Genomic DNA, 22,517 nt, shown 5'->3' with positions numbered 1-22,517 from the left:
AGCTGTAACAATCATATGTTAAAATTAGCTTTGATGTCGTTCATCCAGGCAATGCACGGCATCCCAAATACCATCAATTGATAATTGAGCTAACTTTTCAACTGTTCATCTTACAAAACAACAAGATTTAGCACTTGCTTAAGTGCTTGCTTATGTGACACAGGACAATCACATGACAGTATTCTATGAACCCGCAGCAAAAGAATGCAGACCCAGCTCATAATGGGGTCATGTGATTGGACTATGTCACGTAGGCAGGCATGTAAACAATCCTTGTATCCCTGCTCTTCTGCAAATCTTAAAGCTCTGTTTGGGAGCAGTAGTTGGGAGTGGTGATGAAAACGGGTTCATACAGGGCATCAACAGCTTAGCTAAAAAAAAAACTTGAAGACCCATCTATAAGATACGCTTTCTCTAAAAAAAATTCTAGAGGTCACTCTGTTCATTCATGGTATTTGGGAGCAACAGAGTGAGCGCTTTTTTTTTTTTTTTTGGAAAGGCAAACTGGGATTAGGCTGGCTCGTACCAGTTATACAACTATACCAATGGGTTTTGAACCTGCAACTTCTCAACACCAGGTGACGTGCAGCTGCTCCAACCAGACTGAGCCGCCGTTGGTATAGAGCGAGCTGTTGCTCTGACCTGATAAGTAAGCATTCTTTTTTGGGGAGTTGGGGGTTATGCAGATGTGTTAATAAGGGCATATTTAAACAGTTTTGTTGCTAATATATGAAACCTTTTTTTTAGGACCACTCTTGCAACTTAAAGTGGTGCTCGATGGGGACTCTTAAGTTATTTTTAAAATTTTCGAGGGCATGAAGTGGTAATCTTCCCTTAGGGATTTCGGGGGCTTTTTTAGTCATTCTCTTTTCACAGACAGGACCCCCACACTCTCCCTCCTATAAATATGTACGGTGGGATATAATCATTTCTTCACACACACACTCTCTCTCTCTCTCTCTTTGGGTTGCTGCGCAAGAGTGAAGAGCGCCTTCTTCTAGCCGAGGATCGAGCCTAGGGTTTGTTTTTTTCCTCCATATCTTCCTCCGCCAATTTAGTTTCGTGCTTCGATCGATGTCTTGGGTTTATTTCTCATTTCTATTTCGAATTCTTGATCCTGGCGTTGTGCACTCTTGTTCGATAAAAAATCACGATTTCGGTGCGAGAATAAACATCTGCTTGTGAATTTATCCCCTTAATATGGGGCTCTATTTGAGAGAATAGAAATTGGGGATTTGATGCTGGAGCCGATGATTGATCTTCTTCTTGGTGATTTATGTTTTTTCTTGTTTGTGGTGTGCATAATGTTAGGGCTTGATTTTGATTCCGATAAAGAGTTCTGGGAAATTTTTTTATAAGGTTGATTTCTTGTCGATTTCATGTTTATCGGTTTTTATTCCTGGAATTTCTGTAGCAGTGGATGTTCTCGAGGGCCTTGCTTCTGTTTACGGCGTAGTTTTCTTGCTTTGTTGTGCTGAATACGTTGTTATTGTCTATTTGTTCCTATTAGGAGAACTCTTCCTTTCAAGTTTCTGTTCACATTTTTAGGAACCTCATAGGGGTATAGTTGGCTTTATGTTATCTTGTAATGCACTATGGACAAGTAAGACATCGTTTTTGGGATTTTTCATTAAAGATATTTGCCTCTTTCATTTAGCGTTTGGTGATGAAAAGACGGTACCACCCCCGAAAGTTTGGGGTCTTTCTTGGTTGTTTAATAAGATTAATGGTTAAATAACAATTTTACTCCGGAATATTGGACACACTTTGGGGTTTTTCTTTTGTGTTTCATTTTTCTTAATCTGCACGAGGCAGCCCAAGGGATTTGACGTAGTGGGACTGCTAGGCGGGGTGGTCAGGGTTACATGGCAAAGGCATTTGCTCCTCGTGTCAAAGCAAGGAGGCAAGGGGTGTGCATCGTCTTGAGCGCAAAACAACTGTTAAGTATGGCAGACATAGCGAGCACGACTATGTCTTTCTTCTGATAGGGGTAAGCTGGTCCAGCTCAGGTTCATTTAGAGCTTGGCCCATCGGTTTTTAAGTGCAGCCCGACTAGAAGATGGTTCGGGTTTTGTCTGGTTTCTAAATGTCTGTTTTTTAATCGGTTCATGACCCGGCCTATTGTCTCAATTGATCAATGTTCATCGAGTGGGTTCAGTCCGACCCAAACCCATTTGTAGGTTATTTTCTAATGAAGTTTATAAATTAATTTTTATAATACCAAAGGCAATGAATTAAATAAAAGATTAATGCACCGAACTAATTATTTTTTTATTTTAAATAGTAATAGTTATCGAGTTAGTATGCAACCAGCTACTAAAAAAAATAATTAGGTAGCTCAAATCCATCCAGTAGCCCGTGAGCTGACCAAGGCACGGATAATGGACTGGGATTCGGCTCAGGTTTGGCTTGGCCCACCAGGCCGCCCGGCCCATTGCCCAACCTTACTTTGAGATGGTTTTCCCGTTCTTCGTAAAAAAAAATCTTCATGAGGCCATGAGAGCAGTACTCATGCGCATCCGATGAACTGCGGTACGGTTTGATAGGAAGTTACGCATGTGTCAATCCGTTTTTTTTTTGTTCTGCCTTTTTTTATGTTTGGTAATTTCTGCATGAACCGTCTGTCCAAAATGTTCCTTTTTCTAGAAATTTTGGCGGCCAAGTTCTTGGCCCCCATTGGAGCGACGTGCGCATGCAGCAGCTCGCCATCGCTGTATTTTTTGTGGAAGACCATAATATCCTTCATATTAAAAAAAGAGGTGTCCTTTTTACTGTTTATATTTTATGTTCTGTTTTTTATTTTTATTCCAATATATGGAATTGACATGGTCGATCGTAGTATTGTTGTATGTTGAAAACGGGCGTAATCTTTAGTGGTGGTTGTATGTTGAGAATGGGCGCAATCTTAGTGGTAGACCGTAGTTGTATGTTGAGAAGGATTCTTGCACGTTTCTTTTCCTTCTTCCTTCTTCATCTGTCTTCTTGTTTTTTCGTTGTGGTGCTACAGGTGGGGACATTAAAAGGCGGACTGGGAGCTAGGGGCGGATCAGGTCAGGGCCACAGACCATCAGGGCTGCCATGAATACCGTTCATCTCGAGATGAACGGCAAAAGGCAACCAAACCCCATCATTTTTCGAAAGCACGAATGCCCATCACTGAGATGGGCCCCACCATTATTTCGGGCGCCGTTCATATTCCGGACGGACCATATATGATCTTTGGATGCCATTCATCATGAAGATGAGCGGCATCCTAACGTCGGATGGCACCCTTTACCTGGTCCCGGGCATCTGGAACGATCAGGCATCCGAGGTTGACGGCGGAGATTTGCGGCTGAATATTTTGTTTTCTACTCTATTGAACCTAATATTAAGTCTTTTTCGCCCCCCCAACGCCTGTGGGTCCCACCGCCTCTCATTCCAGAAAATCGAAATGGAGGATGTTCGTGAAAGCCCAATCTCTCCTTTCATTTCAAGGAGCGTTTAATGCTGGAACGAAGTGCACGGTGGATTTTTAATTTCCTGTCTGCGATTTCGAATTGGATCTCCTCTTTTATTGAAAAGGAGTTGTTTTTTTAACACCTAAATCCTCTTGCCTAAAACTATATTTTGTAGGGTTGGGAATTTTGCAACTCTGCCGCTTTACTTTAGAGCCTAGCTGATTTCGTTGCATTGTAAGGACGAAAATGCGACTCGGCCTTTTACTTAAGACTCGGAATATGTACTGCACTTCTAGATTATTGAGTAAATTTTCTAAATGTCTTCTGTTGGTTTCTTATCTTGTGGTGTCGATTCATACCTTCTCTTCCCTTAATTTGACGCCGGTCTCTTCTTGTTCTTTCTTTTCATTTCCTATCTAGAAACAGCAAAAAATGCAGGTGAGCTCTTTACTGGACATAGGAAATGCTTTCAGATAGCCTAAGTGTCTTTTTAGCTAGGTACCCGGCAAAAGTATCCCGGCTGGGAGTAAGTTTTGGCTCCTTGCATGCCTCTAAGTCTGTGAACGCTACAGATCTATGTCACACAGGTGCGGGTGGGGGTACGGGTGCAGATGCGTCGATGCTGCGCATTAAAAAAACTTGGGTGCGCGGGGTGCGGGTATATATATATATATATATAATGGACTTGATTAGGTTTAACTGAATCTACTTTTGGATAGAAATGGACCTCTATGTGGTTGACTTCACCTAACACAAAGGAAGTTGTGTCCAAGTGTCGCACCCGCCTGAGTGCGGGTGCGACGCGGGTGCGGTGCCCTGTTAGAAGAGTCCGTGTGACATAGCTACATATGCTTCACTTTAATAATAAAGAATTTGAAGTCAACGACTCTGTGTATCCATCTTGCGGAATCTAGTGTCTACGATAGATGCTGTAGATTTGAGTCAGTTTGACATGTTCACTATGTATTTTGGTCGTGTTTTCTAATTTGTTGTTTGTTGTGATTGTGTTTTATTCCATGCTTTATTGTTGGCTTACCTTCTATCTATGTTTGATCTTCTTAAGTTGTGGAATTATGTTGGTTTATTCTTCTGCTGTAATAACTCCTAATCGGGGACTTTCAGTCTTGCCTTTTCCCTCTTTTCTAATTTGCTTGCATCTAAATTCATGGAATATCTGTCTATATTCCATGTGGAAGTCTACACGTTCCTGTTCATGGATATGGATGTCTTTATGCCTCTGGGTTCTGGTTACTCTTTTTGTCGATAGGGATGTTGCCAGATGTAATATGTACGATCTGGTGTTGGAGTTTAACTCACATTAGGGAGAACTTACTATGGTCTTTGTCTCCTTAGAAAACATTTTCATTTTGAATATTGCAGGGATAACGAGTTTAAATATGTTAGAAATTGACATTGATTGCTGCATGAGGTTTGTTAGTGACCACTCCTTTTGCTTTAGTTTTATGTGTTGAATGTAGGAATGGTTAGTCATGGTTACGAGTTCTGCTTTCTGGGCTTCGATTAAACCTTGTTTTATCCTGCGTTAGATTTTGTCGAACGGTTTATCTGTATCATTATATGATCTTGACATTCTCCATCCATGTGCTATTGAATTTTAGATTTTTATGCAACAACATGAAGTCTAGTCCAACCGTTCTAGGATGTTTAGGTAATCACAACTGTTTGGCTCTTTCCTAAATTCAGCAAAAAAATGTATGTTGAACCCTGTGATTGTGATTTTTCCAGTTTAGTTCTGTCTCTAGAATTGGGCTACTGTTAATATTTCATCAATATCATGGATAATTGGTCATTGTGGATTTGATGTTTGAACCAGGATAACTTAAACCACAAACTCCACATATCGTGATCCTGGATAAGTTTCTCGAAGGAATTTTATATTGAGCTTAAAATTGGGTCTCAAGTTCCCCGTGGATAGTCACAAAGTTAACCTGTTTTGCTGATCAATATTGAACATGTTACTGAAATTGTTTTGCTTGTCATTGTGAATTATTACTATGTTCTTTTGAACATTATGAAAGCTGATTGCTTGATAATGTCTTCTGATTCAGTTTCATTGATAATGTCCAATGTTTTACTGAAGTCAGAATTGCTTAGGGTTCGTTTAATACATATAGATTTTCATGATGTGAAATCCGTCATCGTGAACTGAAGTATCTACATTGTACTTCATTTGATTTTTATCTTACATGTTGATTTATTTTACTGATTACATTGAAATGAATAGAGAAATGAAGGTGCCACTTCGTACAAATATTCCAATTATAATAGGTTGAGCTTTTCTAAATTTCACTATCTGATCCTTCAGATGTCTGTTGGTTTTGTAGGGATCTTGTATTTATCTGGTCCCACTCTTCAAAGGAAACTATGCAGGGTTCCTACAGAGATAACCATAAAAAGGGCAAGGTCCCTACCTCTTCTGTAGCATCTTCCCCAAAAGGAAAATTTACAAGTTCCCAGCTTAGATCATCTGGATCTGGTACTGCTGGTTATGACAGTAACAGACCTAATAGTGCTCAGTTGAGTGCTGGTACAGCTGATCTTGGTAATGACTCTCAAGATGGTGAGTGGGAAGTATATAGGAAGCCTAGGCGAACACAAAAACAGCCATCTGTGCCTTCTGCAGCAGCTAAAACTACAACCCAGCATGACACAACACAAAGGGCTGGGTATAATCGGCAGCAACAACCAGTGGATTCTTTTAGACAAGCTGCTAGAGGAAATGTTAGGGCACAATCATCCAATTCTGGAAGCAATTGGCAGTCTTCATACACGTCTCCACCTTCCAGCATTCCTCCTCCTCTGCAGAATGGGTGGCAGTGGGCTAAGAGAGAGAATCCAGGTGCTCCAACAGCCAATTCCAGCATAGCTTTTGAAGCTAAGGATAATGCTCTTTCTCTTTCTGAGGAACAATCGGACAGAGCTGGTGATTCTGAACCTGACACTGGGGCACACCCAAACACCAGTTCTGAAGAAGATGATGTAGCGCTTGATGACAGTGACTATGATTTATTGAGTGATGCAGAATATGATTCTGATGTTAATGAAATCGATGATGAGAACTTCAAGAACAGTAAGTGGTTTAGGAAATTTTTTGAATCTTTGGACTCTTTGACGGTGGAACAGATAAATGAACCTTCAAGGCAGTGGCACTGCCCAGCATGCCAGGGTGGACCGGGAGCTATTGATTGGTACAAGGGAATGCAACCTCTCGTGACTCATGCCAAGACGAAGGGGACCCAGAGGGTGAAGCTACATCGAAAACTTGCAGAACTCTTAGAAAAGGAGTTAACCAAGAGAGGAACCTCAGTAATACCTGCAGGTGAAACATTTGGAAAATGGAAAGGTCTAAGAGAACAATCAGTTGATCATGAGATTGTTTGGCCCCCGACCGTTGTTATTCAAAATACTTGGCTTGATAAGGATGATGATGATAAGGTATCTTATTTTATTTCCATTGCTTCCTAGTATTTGTTGAATACTTGAATTGAATGCTGGAACAGTCTGTAATGTCATTATTTTTTCACCATTAGCAATTAGGCATTGAAGGCAGTTTATATCTATAATTGATTAGAGAGACTCCACTGGTCAGTCGCCCTTCTTGTGTTCCTCTCTCATCCTGTGGAAAGGCAACCTATGGTTTTGAAAGCATTTGCCAGTGAGTTCTGACCCATTGTTCTTACCTTTCCATGCCTAAATTTAGCAACAGTGATCTGTAGATGACTTGTAATCATCAAATGCCCTAAATTCGTGAGGACATGCTCTCATTCTTCTTCCTTTTTCTTTTCCTTTGAGAAAATCAACAATTACTTAGAGCAGTTGAGTATTGTAAGCTACTTTTGTTTGCAACCGGGAGGAGAAATGGGCAAATAAATTTACTTTACAGCAGCTCTCATCTTGAAAGTCTAAAACAGAGCTTTAGTGCATGTGTTGTGTACTGTTGGAAAGCATATGTGGAAAGCATATGAGCAATAGAGAATGCTTTTTAATGACCTGCAATTGCATGTCCAGTTTGTCTTACAAGTACGCACGAAAGATGTCATTTCTTGTTTCTGGTGAATTGTGATCTTTTGGTTTAAAAATCCAGCCATCACCAAGGCTATTACTGAATCATGCATTGGTGATGTGGGCAGGAATTGAAGTTGATTCTGTTTAAGGCTAGCTAACAAGCCCATAATAGCTCTTGGATTTGTATTTCACATGCCTCCCTCAAGTTCATGTGACTTCTATATGTTAACAAAATTCTAAGAAAGCTTGCATGTGTGTGTGTGTCTGTGTGTGTATTTCTTCTTGAAATATTCCAATAACATGGCCTAGCCCTCTAGCGAATTCAAAAGATTGCCTTAGATGGTTCGACCTTTTCCTGATTGGTGATAATGTTTTTGTTGTCTATGCTCCTTTCTTTCTTGTCTTAGATTGTTGATCAATTGCTATTTATGCCCCAAGTGTCACCATCTTCATGAACAATTTAATGTTCTTCATTTGCCAATGGATGTGAAGCTTGAATCCACATGAGGACAAGTATTGAAGGCACCTAACAAGGATTTGTAATGAAATAGCACAAGAGAGCACAAGAGAACATAAAATAAAAAATGTATTTTATTGATAAAATGCTCTAAAGAACCATATAAATAAGACGGGACAAGGTCCCCTTATTTTTACAATAAAGGGGAGCTCAATAGAGCTGGAGGGGGCTCCCCAACGATCACATAGAATCCCAACCGTCCTATAATATGGACAATTTAGTCCATGATCAAAAAGTCAAAAAAGTAAAGATAGAAAAAGTAAAAAATAAAGAGAGAAAAGTCCCTAATGGGTTGTGCTAAGTATATATGATAAGAAAGACAAAAATACCCTTGAGGGTTATGTTAATATACCACTATATATATACATGAATACGTAAATACATACATTTTAACACCCCCCCTCAAACTTATTGTGACATAACTGAAAGTTTGTTAAATAGAAAAATAAATCGAGGAGTGGGAAGGGCTTTGGTGAAGAAATATGCAAGTTGGTGTTCTGATGTGATATACGATAATTGTAAGACCCACAATTTTTCAATAAAAATTCTGAATAAAACTAAGAAGTATTTTATGTAAAACTATCATATTAACTCGAAATGAGAAACGAACGAATTTCATCAAGCCAATTATACTTAGGACGTATACATGCTCGGGGATATATGCTCAAACAGTTAAGGAGCCATAATTCTCTTTATGGATAAAATTAGGAGATTTCGAGTCAATCTGTTTTGTCTCTTCGAGACAAAGAAAATGGTGTACTCATATTTTTTCGTGAAAATTATCGGCAGAACCCAAAAATACACGGGCCGCACAAAAACATCTGGTGGACCCCACAAAAAAATCTTGTGGGCCCTATATAAATATCCCATAAAATTATTAAGTGGGCTCCACAAGGACATAGATATCATTTAGTTTCTTTGCCATTATGGATCAGAACTAGACCCATGTGGATTCAAGATCCATTTTTTTCTCTATAAATAGGAGACCCCCTTTAGAAAAATTGCCCCCCCCTCTCCTCTTTCTCTCTCTAGCCTCTCTCTTGGTTCTAGCCTAGACCAAGCCCACTTGTAGTGAGCTTGGACCTGGATTTGGGGTGTTTACACCTGCCCAGCCTAAGCTGAGCTCAGTTGAGTCAAATCAGCTTGACCTACTAGGTTAGTTGTTCTCTTTGAGCTTGGACCCACCAGCCTAACCCAATTGCTCGCATTGTGGTTTGGCCAACCCATGTATATGATCAAAATCATGTACATGGATCAGCCAACATGCAGACTACATGCTTGTGCAAGTCTATCCAACAGCCTATTTACATGGTTATTTTTAGTTTGGTCGACTCAGGTACATGATTCACATCATGGACATGGATCATACCAATTGTGAAGATGTTCACATATGGCAAGTCAATGCATGTACATGAATCTAATCATGTATATGAATTTAATCTGCGGATTGCATAAGAATCTGATCATGTACCTGAACCGGACCGACAGTGGCAAATTTTTTTGCATAGTTTATTTGAGTATATGAAATTTGTCATGTACGTAAATCTGATCGAAATATGTATTTTCTGATGTTACGTAAATCTGATCGAAATATGTATTTTCTGGTGTGGTACATGAATCTGATCATAAATCGATCAGTTTGCAATTGTGTATATCATGCACATGAATCTGAAATTAATTTGATGTTTGCATGACTGTGATCATATGCATGCTTGGTTGATTATATACATAAAATTGATAATGAATGGTGTGGTCTCTAAGTATTGTATTCGCATGCATGTGTGCTTGGCTTAATGTGCATTTTTTGTGTGTTTTAAATGTGCATTGTGAACATGTTTGAAAAATGTGTGTTGCATATTCACTGAAATTTTGCAATTTGCATAAATCACTTTTGAGATATTGTTAATGGTCAAGTTTGAACCACTACGGGCCGTGTAGGCCAGGAGCATGTGTTGCTCTAAATGTTGATTTTATTTATGCATTGCATGTTGATTTGCAAAATGGTTCTTGTGTAAAGAACTTGAAATTGATTAGAAATGGTAAAAGAGACTAAAACTGTATAATTAATCTCTTTCTTGATGTCCCTTTCATAGTGTGAGCATCTTGGATGGCGGTTATGGGGGACCGTGAGGATACTAAAACTTTGTGTAGGATTATGCCTTAAAACCCGATAGGGTGGTTTATCCCGGTCACGGTTTTAGGGAGTTTTAAGTTACTTTGCCTGAGAGTGGTGTTGTTGACTCAACTGTAGTTATTGGTATACCAAGTAAATGGTGTCTTCGACTTATTGATTTAATAAATGCAGTTTGATTTTATTTCTTTATATTGATTCAATGCATGGATTGGTTGTAGTTTGGTATATTAAAACTCAGATGTGCCCCGAATCCGTGGAAGAGTTTTTGCAATTGTTTTTAAAAAAAAATCATTATTTTTACGTGGGATAGTTGGCGTCGTTACATACATACCCTTGAGAAAGAACAAAGCTTCATTGACTCTTCTAAATTTAGCAATGTTAGCATATATTTTTATGTCAACATTGTTCATAAACTATGCCAAAATTTGTACATGGTTGCTTTCTCAATCCTCTACTTTTATTTGATGTTCATTGATGACTTTAATACGATCATCTCCAACAAGAGCTTTCTCAACACCTTCTTCGACCTTGGTGAGCTTTCACGATGGTTCAAGAGAAGTTCCCATCAGTTTCTTCTAAAATGATTTTACATAGTCGAAGCTCACGTCAAGTAGTTGGATCCATTGAGTTTGAAGGAGAGCTTCACTCTTTATTCATGCTCCATGACGAAAAATAGATAGGTAAAGAGCAAGAGAGGGCAACACACCTTTGTCACAATCTTCAATCACCACAAGCAAGACCTCCAAGATTAAGAGAACCCAATGAGCTTTGATACCATGTAATGAAACAATTGATCACAAGTGATATCCCTAAACACGCAATAACAAGCCATTAATGGGCAAGATGCATAAAGTCACAAGGGCACTAATGGGCAAAATACATTGATTCCAAGCATAAGAGAGCACAAGATAACATAAAATAAATAATGTATTTTATTGATAAAATGCTCTAAAGAACCATACAAATAAGAGGGGACAAGGTCCCTTATTTATACAACAAAGGAGAGCTCAATAGAGCTGTTGGGAGCTCCCCAACGGTCACAAAATGCGACCTTTGGGGAGAATCTCAACAGTCCTATAATATGGACGATTTAGTCCGGGCTCAAAAAGTCAAAAAAGTAAAGATAGAAAAAGTAAAAAATAAAAGAGAGAAAAGTCCCTAATGGACTGTGCGAAGTACATATGATAAGAAAGACAAAAATACCCCTGAAGGTTATGTTAATACACAACTATATATATATATATATATATAATAGCATACATGAATACCTAAATGCATACATTTTAACAGGATTCTGGTTAATTATCTTAATGGTCTTAAACCATCTTAAGCAAGATAATAGAATACTTGGAACACATGACTATGAAAAAGGGTAATTTTTCAAACTTCATGGTTGATTATGTGTAACTGTAACTAATGGTTCCGTGATAGGCCTGGAGATTATTGGGTGCTTGACAAAAGCATAATTTAGATATTTATGATCAATGTCCAAGCCTGCTAGAAGAGTTTGTTTAAGGTATATTCCAAAGTCTTGGGTGGAATCCTTAATCCTTTCGATGCTTTGGATTATTTGTCTTTTCTAGGTTTTATTGACAAAATCCAGGGAACATGAACAATAGGAAAGATCTATTAGCAAACATAACAAAAATAAAATAAAATGGTACATGGTGATATCATGATATTTAAAGAATATTGGCAATATATTTGTCTACATCAATCTCCACCTTCTCTGACCCTACTGTAGATCTTGGTTTGTTGGGTCTTGGCTGGTACGAAGAGATGTATGTGTTAGAAGGAAGAAACTCCAGACTTACCTGCACAGGAGAAAGAAGATGACAGAGAAGAGAATGGGGGCTGCAGAAGGTCACGGCTAAGATTGCATAACCGTGACTGCTCTATTCAATAATATATATATTAGTGAGTGGTTACAAAAATTAGGGTACTGAAATGGCCTTTAATGAACAACTAATATTACAATATAACACAACATTGCGTGTGGATATCTGACTGCATATGGATATGGGTCCAGGTTCGGATCCATGGATGACTTCTTTTCACCCTTCCTCAGGTTGTACATGGTCTTGGATCATGAACAACTTGCCTTTTAACATCCAAAACCTGTCCTTCGTTAATTCTTTTGTGAACATGTCTGCAACTTGCTTCAGTTCGGACAAAATTGGGTTCGATCTCTTTTTCTTCGACCTTTTGCCTCACAAAGTGTTAGTGTATCTAAATGTGTTTTGCCCGACTATGATAAATAGGATTGAAGGACATATTGATAGCACTTTGGTTATCACATAGTCGGAGTGATCTAGCAATCAGTTCTCCTATTTCTGTGAGGAGATGCCTTATCCATGTAGCCTCCGCAGTTGCGGCAGCCATTGATTTGTATTCGGCTTCTGTGCTCGACTTAGCGACGACTTTCTGCTTTCTGCTTAACCAAGTTTGACCCAAGGAAAATGTAATAACCAGATACCGATCGACGTTCATCTGGATCACCTGCCCAATCACCATCAACATAAACAATGATCTCATGTGCACCCTGATTCAGCCCACCCTTTCTATACACACGCCCATCACCGGCAGTGCCTTTTAAATAACTTAGTATTCTTAACTGCCTCCTATGTCACTCTCTCTTTAGAACTCAGTTTCTGATGTATGACACTTGGAGTTCTCAAGGGTTTGCAATTCATCATACCCCGCTCTACTGAGAATGTCCACGTATACTTGTGTTGAGTGAGAGTAAGAATATTACATGTCTTGTAGACTTCTACTCCAAGGAAATATCGCAGATCTCCAGATCCTTCATCTTAAATCTCTGATTCAACAATTTCTTTACTTCCTCAATATAAGTTCGACAGTTTCTTGTAATGATGATGTCGTCTACATATATCAATAGGAGTGTGGTCACATTATGTTTCTTGTAGATGAATAATGAATGATCTAGAAGTGACCTAGAGAAACGGTGTCTCTGTATCTCAAGGGAAAAATTCTCGAATCAAGAACAAGATGCCTGTTTCAAACCATATATCGCTCTTTTCAATCTACACACGTACTGATTAGCATCTTGTTTTGCATATCCAGCGGGTTGCTCCATATAAACTTCCTCCTTTAAATCTCTGTGTAGGAAAGCATTTTTAACATCTAGCTGACTTAATGTCCATCCATGCTCAATAGCTAGACCTAACACAATCTGAATGGTCCCCGTTTTCACAACAAAACTAAAAGTTTCATCAAAATCCTGCCGTTGTTCTTGCGTAAACCCTTTGGCAACAAGTCTAGCCTTATACCTTTCAATACTCCCATCTGGTTTATATTTGATCTTATACACCCATTTCGATACAACCATATTTTTGTTGGATGGTTTGGGCACAATCTCCCAAATTCCACATTCATGTAAAGCTTCCATTTTTTCATTCATCGCTTCAATCCACTTCTTAGAGCTGACAGCTTGATAAAAAGTGAGAGGCTCATCTTCTTTGTGTATGGATGTCAAAAACAATTGAAAATCCAGTGAAAAGTTTTTATAGCTGACCCATCTATCAAGTGGATGTCGAGGCCGAGTAGACCTCCTGACAACCAACTCCTGTGAGGAAGGAGGAGTTACATTAAGATTCAGACAAGAAGCAAAGATGGGTGGAGGTTCTTTTTGACGTCGGGTGTAGATGATGCCCTTGTACCTTCCTATTTCCAAGGGTTGCACAACAACTTCTTCTGGCTGTGGTGCATTTTTTGACATTTCGTATATTTCCTTCTGACTACAGTCTGAAGGACAATCATCATTAATGTTGGAAAAAAGTTCAGAAGTTAGCCATGGATAATATACCTCAACATTGGATCCTGAACTTGAGATGCTAGCTGGTTGATTATCAAAGTTCATCTCATAAAAAATAACATTTCTGGACACTTTGATGCGTCTGCTCGAAGGATCATAGCACCTGTACCCCTCATAGTCATCCGCATACCCCACAAATTTGCACTTCAAGTCTTTGTCTTGAAACTTATGCCTTAACGAGCTGTCAATATGCACATAACAAACAGATTTAAAAACACGTAATTCATGATAATCAAGATGAATACCAAAAGGCGTAAAGTATGGCGATCTGTTTTCTAACGGTGTCATGGGTAGACGATTTATCACATGCACTGTAGAATGAAAAGCCTCTGTCCATAAAGTAATAGGGAGATTACTATCATGCATCATGCTCATTGCACTCTCAACAATATGTCGGTGCTTCCTTTCAACTATCCCATTTTGTTGAGGTGTATGTGGGCAAAACACGCTTCTTATTTCGTTATGCTAGAGAAAATCAATAAAATCACTATAGGAAAACTCTCCCTCTCCATCACATTGAAAATGTAGAATGTTTTCAGAGAAATGATTTTTGATGAAATAATAGAACTTTCAGAACAATCCAAAGACTTCAGACTTATGCTTCATGAAGAATATCCAAGTGTAACGGGAATGGTTGTCAACAAAGATAAGATAATATATGCTACTTGAATCAGAAGCAATTGGGGCAGGGCCCAAGACATCAGAACATATGATTTCAAAAGGCCTTGAAGCTCTTTTATTGATTGAATTGAAGGGTAAAACACGACTCTTACATAAGTGACAACTTGGACATTTTATTTCATTTATTTCTGAACCCATACTAGACTTAGGAATCAAATTATTTGAGACAAGTTTTTCAATAAAATGACGACCACAATGACCCAATCGACTATGCCAAAGAATTGGCTTATTACATTCAGAAATAGCGAACACACACTCAGAAGAAATTAATGGTGGATGCTGATGAAGCTTCAAGGATGAACAAGTGGAATGAACTGTGGAGGAGGGATATTCTTGAAAAATGTACATGTTGCCTCGTCTCTTTCCCTCAGCGAATGTCTTCCTCGTGTGAAGATCCTTGACATAAACTGAAGATGGAATAAATTCAACTAAGGCATTAATATAATCAACCGGTTTTGAGATGGAAACAATATTTTTCTGAATATTTGGTGCATGGAGAACATTTGAAAGCTTGAGAGGAGATTTAGACATGGGTATAATAGCATTTTCAATGTGTGAAATGGAGTGGTGAGAACTATCTTCTGTAACTATACTATTTCTACCAACATAAGGAATAAGGTTTAGGAGTTTACCCACATCACCTGAAACGTGGGTTGCTGCCCCTGAGTCAACATACCAAATGCCTTTATCATTTTGCTTCATATTTAGTCATGCCAGTGCTGTCAATAGTAACTCCTTTACTTCTCCCCAGCCTTTTGAGATTCCTGAGTCTTTCTTAGTCTTTGTTTGCAAAGATTTTCCTTTATTTTGGGGATTGAACCAGCAATTTCCTTTAATATGCCCCCTTTTGTTACATAAAAAACATATAGGAATGGGCCTTTGACTTTGCTGATTGGGAGGAACATTAGGTGTTAGAAGTAGTCCATGACCCCCAAAACTGTGTCTTGCTTGTCCACCTTTGCCTCGAAAAGCACTACCTCCTCTTCTTTCATAGATCAGTCCTGTAGTGAGTATATCTTGAGTCCCTGAGTGCACATAATTTTCTTCAGAAAAACCCTTTAAATTCATTTCATATTGCAGTAATTTTGCACGTAGATCGTCGAACTTTGGAAGCTTTGGAAGCTCTGGAAGACATAATAAGGACGTTGTCAGAACATGATAATTTGGTCCCAGTCCGCTTAGAGTCTGCTGTACTTTATCTTTAGCATTAACCACACATTCCACGATAGCTAGCTGATCCGTAATGCTCTTCATTTTATTCAAGTATTCCATGATAGACATGGAATCTTTCTTTAACATCTGAAATTCCCGCTTAAGAAACACAACTCTAGCGTCGGATATTTGCGAATATCTCTGAAGTAACTTGTCCCACAACTCCCTGGCCGAACAATCATCAGGAACGGCTACAAGAACCTCTTGCGACAGTGTTGAGGTGTATACCACCAATGCTTGGTCTCTCTTCATCCAAGCGACGTAATCCGGATTTTTGAGAAGCACAGTAGAGGATGCCCCTTTATCATCTTCCTTTTTCTGAGAAATAAATTTTGGAGGGGTTGGAATTGATCCATCCATATGTCCAGAGAGATCTTGGCTCCTTATGAAAGGAACGATTTGTCTTTTCCAAGTCAAGAAATTGGTGGTTTAACTTCTCAGAAATAAGTTGACTAAGAAAATTAGAAGAAAGACCTGTTTGTGGGAAGGAGGAATCCATGGAGAAAAACACAAGAAGAAATTGATGTTAAAGAGGAGGGGAAATTTTTCTGGATCAGATTCAGTCTATTGAAGAATTAGCCACTTTTGTAATCTAGCATAATAAAGATGATAAATATAAAGCAAAGGTATTCCAGATAAAACCAGATCAGCAGCGGACGATTCTGTCAATGTTCCCCTTTAAATGAAACAAAGATAATTGGCAAATGAAAAAGAGGTAAGAATCAATATTTTCAATATGGAGAAACGTTTCCGGTTTTCGAAGGAGGGGATTTCAGAAATGAGCAAGGAGTAAGAATGAGGAGATCTCGACTGAAGTAAAGAGACGCGGATTAAGAGACGCAGATGGGAGAAAAACACTGATAAAAGAGACTCAGAAAAGTTTAAGATTGGAAAATCCAGATTTGGATTTAAAAGAGAAACGCTGATTTGAAGAAAGATGCAGGAAAAACGCAGATTCAAAGAAACACAGATCTGGGATTAGAAAAGAAATAGATTGAAAGTTAGATCTGGGTTTAGAAAAGAAACACAAATTGAAGGGAAACACAGATCTGGATTTGAAAGTTAGATTAGGAAAAACGTTGATTCAAAGAAGATGCAGAAAATAGAAACTCACAGTTTTTTCGGCTTGGATTTGAGATCATCTCTTTGGGCATTCCTTTTGGAAAGACAACTCCAGGCCCAACTTTAACTCGGCTGCTATGATACCATGTTAGAAGGAATAAACTCTAGACTTACCTGCACAAGAGAAAGAAGATGACAGAGAAGAGAATAGGGGCTGCAGAAGGTCATGGATAAGATTAGGGATGGCAGTGGACCGGGGGAAAGCGGGGCCCCGCCCCGCCTCGCCCCGTTTGGACCGGGGATGAAGGGTATGAAACGGGGATGGAGGCGGGGATGAAGGTTAAAATCCATCCCCGTCCGGGGGTGGAGGCGGGGATGGACTGGCACGTTCCCCCGCCCCGCCCCGCCCCGCCCCATCCCCGCCCCGGCCCATCCCTGCCCCGCCCCCGGCCCATCCCCGTCCCGGCCCCGCCCCATCCCCGCCCCCAACTCAGATGAACTGTTTACTAACCCTAACTCCCTTCCCTAATTTCCTAACCCTGGAGCCGGGCGACGTTACTGTGCACGTAGGACGCCGGGTTCTCGATAGCGTACCGGACTCCGGCCTGGGCGGCGAGGTGCATCACGTGGGTGAAGGCGACGAGGTCGAAGAGCTTGGCCAGGAGCCGGGCGTCGTTGATGTCGCCGGCGATGACGAAGACGCCGTGGTCGCCGAGGATTCGACGGCGGGCCTTCTTGAGCGAGGGGTCGTAGTAGTCGTTGAAGTTGTCGAGGCCGACGACACCGTCACCGCGCTTCCGGAGGGCGAGCGAGACGTGGGTGCCGACAAAGCCAGCGGCGCCGGTGACGAGCACGCTCATCCCGCGGGGTCGGGGACGGGGTCGGGACGGGGACGGGGCGTGGGCGGGGCGGGGACGGGGACGGGGACGGGGACGGGGACGGGGCGGGGGTGGAGGACATGAAACGGGGATGAAGGCGGGGGTGGAGGATAAAATCCATCCCCGCCGCGGAGGCGGGGCGGGGGTGGAGGATAAAATTTTGAGGCGGGGCGGGGGTGGAAACCTTGTCCCCCGCCCCGCCCCGCCCCACTGCCATCCCTAGATAAGATTGGATAACCGTGATTGCTCTATTCAATAATATATATTAGTGAGTGGTTACAAAAATTAGGGTACTGAAATGCCCTTTAATGAACAGCTAATATTACAATATAACACAGCATTGCGTGTGGATACGTGACTGCATATGGATACGGATACGGGTCCGGGTCTGGATCCGGATCCGGATCCATGGATGACTTCTTTTCACTATAATCAGAAACTTCGCTACTAAAATTGATGAAAGTAAAATCCTATCTTGGTCAAGTTACCAGTTATACTTTTATGTTATGTATTTCAGTATGTTGACCATTCAATACAATGTTCTTTTATGTATATATAATTTGAACTTGGTTTTCTCAAATAGCAAATCTTTTTTATTATGCTTAGCGTGCCACTGGCTTGACAAATGGATGCCCACTACCCTACATGGTTAGATTGCCTAAATATTTCCTACATGTCTCAACTCTCATCTAGTCATCTGTTCAGCTTTATTTCATAACCGAAAAGGTGAGTCCAACACATATTTCACCTGGTCAATTGGAAATCTAAATTGGCTACAAATTTTTGAGTCAACTCTTTCAGCAAGTCTGCCACATGTGCTAGATGATATGTACATATAGTAAAATATGGTCTTATTATATTTCAAATCTTTCCCTAGTCATTGGTCCTCTTTTCTATGAATACTTCTAATATGGCATGGCATACCTCATTTGAAAATGTTTTTGTTTCTATCTTTTTCTTCTCTGTCCAGCTGATTATGTATATGCATATATCTACCCATGGTTCCATTTTTCACCAAGCTTTCTTTGATATATAACATGATGGACTGCTTGCTGATACTCTTTTGTACGGTGGTCTGCTTTTGTTTTGTTTTTTCTTCATTGTGATTTTTATATAGCACAGTTATCCTGGTCTGTTGCCATGTTTCTGCTTTAAAGGCTGTTTTACTCTCTTTCTTTCTTTTTTACTGAAGCGAGTTCCTGGCTGCCTCTTGAGTAATTTTCTTTGATACTGATTTCTATGTATTCATTTTCAATTCTACTTCTTTATTTTTTGTTATGCTTTGGTACATGAATTGCAGTGGATTGGCATGGGAAATCAGGAACTTCTCGATTATTTTCAAGGATATGATGCGAAAAGGGCAAGGCATGCATATGGACCTCGGGGCCATCGTGGGACGAGTGTCCTGCTATTTGACAGTTCAGCCATGGGTTATGTTGAGGCAGAACGGCTACATAAGCATTTTGCTGATGAGTGTAGAGATAGAGATGCTTGGGAACGACGGCGAGTTGGCTTTGTTCCTGGTGGGAACCGCGTCTTGTATGGTTATTTGGCCACAAAACAGGACATGGATTATTTTAATCAACACCACCCAGGTGTGTATTTGCTTTTACCATTTCTTTCTTTATTAATAGATTTACTTTCTAAATCCTTTTCTCATCTCTATGTTGGTGTTCTGGTGTTCAGTATTTTGTCCTTGGCATTCTGTCTGTTCCTAACTCTCTGACAAGCTTGTTCCAGGTAAATCAAGGTTAAAATTTGAGATGAGGTCCTACCAAGAAATGGTTATCATTCCTATGAAGCAAATGGAAGAAGATAATCAGCAACTGATCTGGTACAAGAACAAAGTTGCAAGGGGACAACAGGAGTCAAAGACTTTGAAAGAGACGGTCACGACTGTTGGAAGGAAGTTGCGTTCAAAAGAACAGGAAAATAAGATAGTGAGAGAGATGTCCAAAAAGCAGCATGAAGAAAGTAGAAGGGAGGTAATAGTCTGCTATTGCATATTTGGTTTTAGTTTGTCTATGTTGTTCAGCTAGGCTTCTGTTCTATGTTGTGTCCCTGCATTTGTGGCTTTTCCTTTCTCTGGTAAAGTGTTTCTTTTGTAATTTGCCTCTCATGTGTTTGCTTGAGTATGTAGATGGATGTACAAGAGCAATTCTACAGAAAGCAAATAGAGGAGCTCCATGCAATGGTTGAAGCTAGAGAAGGAGAACTTGAGAAAGTTCAAGAACAATTTAGAAATTCAACTTTGGAAGACTACCGCAACCAGTTGGAGCATAAACAAGCTACCTTATCTGTCATGGACTCTGGAAATAGTAAGCAGGAGCATCAATTGAGGTGAACTCAGCAATCTCTCTGACTTTTGTTATTTCTGAAGTCATGCTTTGAACAGGGGGCTAAGTTGTTGATGAATGTGCTATAAGGACCGAGTATCAAAATGCATGACTAGTTAACATCTAATCTTGTCAGAAAAGCACCATTATCTTGTCTTAAAACAGGTTCACAAGTTTGATGGCTCCATTGCCCCATTTGATTCTGCAGTTTATCTCTGTTGTACAGATGGGTGACAATGATACGGGTTGAAGGGATGTGAAAGGTTGTGAACTAGCTTAGAATTAGCTTTGCAGAAGAATGAAAGGAGAATAGGACTTAGTAACCCAATCCTTCGAAGTTGGGACATGGCTAATGAAGATATAGCTTGTTGAATTCCAAGCTGTTGTACATGTGTAAGAGGATCAAGCCTGTGTCTTGGGTTTTCATAAACTAAACTGCCATCTCCTTGAGTCAAGAACTTATTTCTATGACCTGCACCGATACAAAATTTCACATTTCATGGAAACTCCAGTTCACACGCATCCTTGGGTATCATTTGAAAATGACATCTCTTGTTCTTCTTGGAACGTGGCTTCTGTGGGTCAAAGTAAAATTATCCGATAGACTTTGAATTTCTTGTGCTAAACAGCTGAAGCATACCATAAGCCATCCCCTGGAATCAATAGTATTTGTCTATGAATTATGTCAATATAAAATTCGACCAATATGCATTCTTAGGTATCATTTGAAACTGTCCTGTCTTTGTTTTGCTTGGAATATCTCTTCCATGGGACAAAGCAAAAGTATCAGGGCTTTCAGTTTTATGTGTACACCTGCAATAGGACCTCTTTGGTAACCACCGCCATATTTTTATCATGAGTTTGATAGGAGACCACCTTTGGTTTCTGTTGTAGAAAAACAAGACAGCATAAACAAGCCAATCCTATTCTTGTTTACCTCCAAAGGTGAATGTGGATGGTCTGAGAGGAGGTCCATGCCATCAACTTACCATGAGATGAGCACCATCCATTCTTATGGTCCTGTCTGCATGTATCTTTTAGTTGATTCATTATGTGAGTGCACCTGCGGCAATTGTCTTCTATCTTGTTGGATTGATATTGGTGTTCCCTGTTCATATTCTTAGGCTTTGGACACATTGGAAGCCGCTCATTGCAGTTGTTTATATCAACAATATTTCTAATTACAGTTATAATGACTAGATTTGTAGCAGGATTTGATATCTGTTTGTTTACTCGTCATGCATTTGTTTAGCAGGGATGAAGAAATTGCTAAGGTGGAAGACATTCTTCTAGCTCATTCAAAAGGGGTAGAGGAATACGAGCTGGAAAGGCAAGAACTGATAAAAAAGCATGATGAAATTAGGACGGAATTCAAGCGCAAGCAGCTGGAACAAGAAGTTGAGTTGGAGAAGGAGTTCAAGGCCGCCATGACCCAGTTGCTAGACAAGTACATAGCAAAGGCATGTTCATCTCCTTCAAATGCCTAACTCGGTCTCTGATATTGCCAGAAAAATTGGACCTTGTTTAGGGCCCTTGTTGAACAAGAAACATACTTTTCTGCGTTCTTCTCTACATATAGGGTAAAACTTGATACAAAGGTTTACTATGGAGCAGACTAATATGCACTCGTGGTAGTATTTTCAATGACTATACCAATGTTACAGATTTATATTTTATTGTGTTTGCTTTTGGTGTAGCTTGTAATTTGATATGAGCGATCTAGATGCAGGTGGGATATTTTGAAAAGCAGTTCTGGTATTGGTATTGATCATACTTACTTGAAAGTCAGATTAAGCAGGATCAATTTACTACACCTTGTCTTGCTTGGCATTATGGTTGTCCGAGCAATCAACCGGTAGATTTGGGTATACCATACAGGAATCAATTTTGATATACCCTTTTATACTTTAAGTTGATTGGACTGATGTTGCTTGCTTGATCCGGTTTCCTGTTACGCATTGGTTTAAAGATGGACGCAGTTGATATTCTGCTCGTACTGAACTAGAGTTGTTTCTTCCAACTGAGATTGCTGACTTATTTGCAGACTGATGTGACCCAGGTTGCTTACTGTGGAGTTGGTTTGTGTATGATGTCGAATGTGGTTTTCAGGATTAACTCTTAGGTTTGGTGCTTTCATGTTTTTGTCAACATCTTTCAGACCTCGTCCCCATCCATTTGGCTTTAATATGGTGCTCTTTGCAGGGAACATTTTTCTGATAGCTAGCTGGTATGGGTGTGTCGCCCAATATGACACGGGCCACGCATGCGGCAAGATTTTGGTGCAAAGATAAAGTTGGAAATGCCATCTTAAAATATGATCATGGTTGCACCACCTTTGAACCAAAACGTCCACTAGAATCTCAACGGGTTTCAAGCCGATCCCTCAACTCTCACAG

The 22,517-nt window shown here is 39.9% G+C and overlaps 1 protein-coding gene across 4 annotated transcripts; it reads left to right on the top strand.

Moving 5' to 3' along the window:
- The first annotated feature begins 934 nt into the window (after positions 1 to 934).
- On the top strand, positions 935 to 21,781 carry SGS3 (XS domain-containing protein / XS zinc finger domain-containing protein-like protein). Of its 4 annotated transcripts, XM_089987665.1 has the most exons (8): positions 993 to 1,019; positions 3,008 to 3,506; positions 3,616 to 3,674; positions 5,786 to 6,896; positions 19,086 to 19,380; positions 19,526 to 19,770; positions 19,926 to 20,125; positions 21,374 to 21,781. In XM_089987665.1, exons 4-8 carry the CDS (start codon positions 5,826 to 5,828, stop codon positions 21,606 to 21,608), a joined length of 2,046 nt encoding a protein of 681 aa, XP_089843791.1. In that variant the 5' UTR covers positions 993 to 1,019; positions 3,008 to 3,506; positions 3,616 to 3,674; positions 5,786 to 5,825; the 3' UTR covers positions 21,609 to 21,781. The 4 variants fall into 4 exon arrangements, with proteins under 4 accessions (XP_089843792.1, XP_089843789.1, XP_089843791.1 ...); XM_089987664.1 differs by having other exon boundaries at positions 3,008 to 3,674; XM_089987666.1 differs by lacking the exons at positions 3,008 to 3,506; positions 3,616 to 3,674 and having other exon boundaries at positions 935 to 1,019; positions 21,377 to 21,781.
- Positions 21,782 to 22,517: the final 736 nt, after the last annotated feature.

Source organism: Nuphar pumila, chromosome 14 (assembly GCF_984573655.1).
Source record: "Nuphar pumila chromosome 14, dmNupPumi1.hap1.1, whole genome shotgun sequence".
In the NCBI taxonomy this organism is placed as follows: domain Eukaryota; kingdom Viridiplantae; phylum Streptophyta; class Magnoliopsida; order Nymphaeales; family Nymphaeaceae; genus Nuphar; species Nuphar pumila.
Note: the sequence above shows the minus strand (reverse complement) of the source record. Positions and strands in the feature narration are given on the sequence as shown.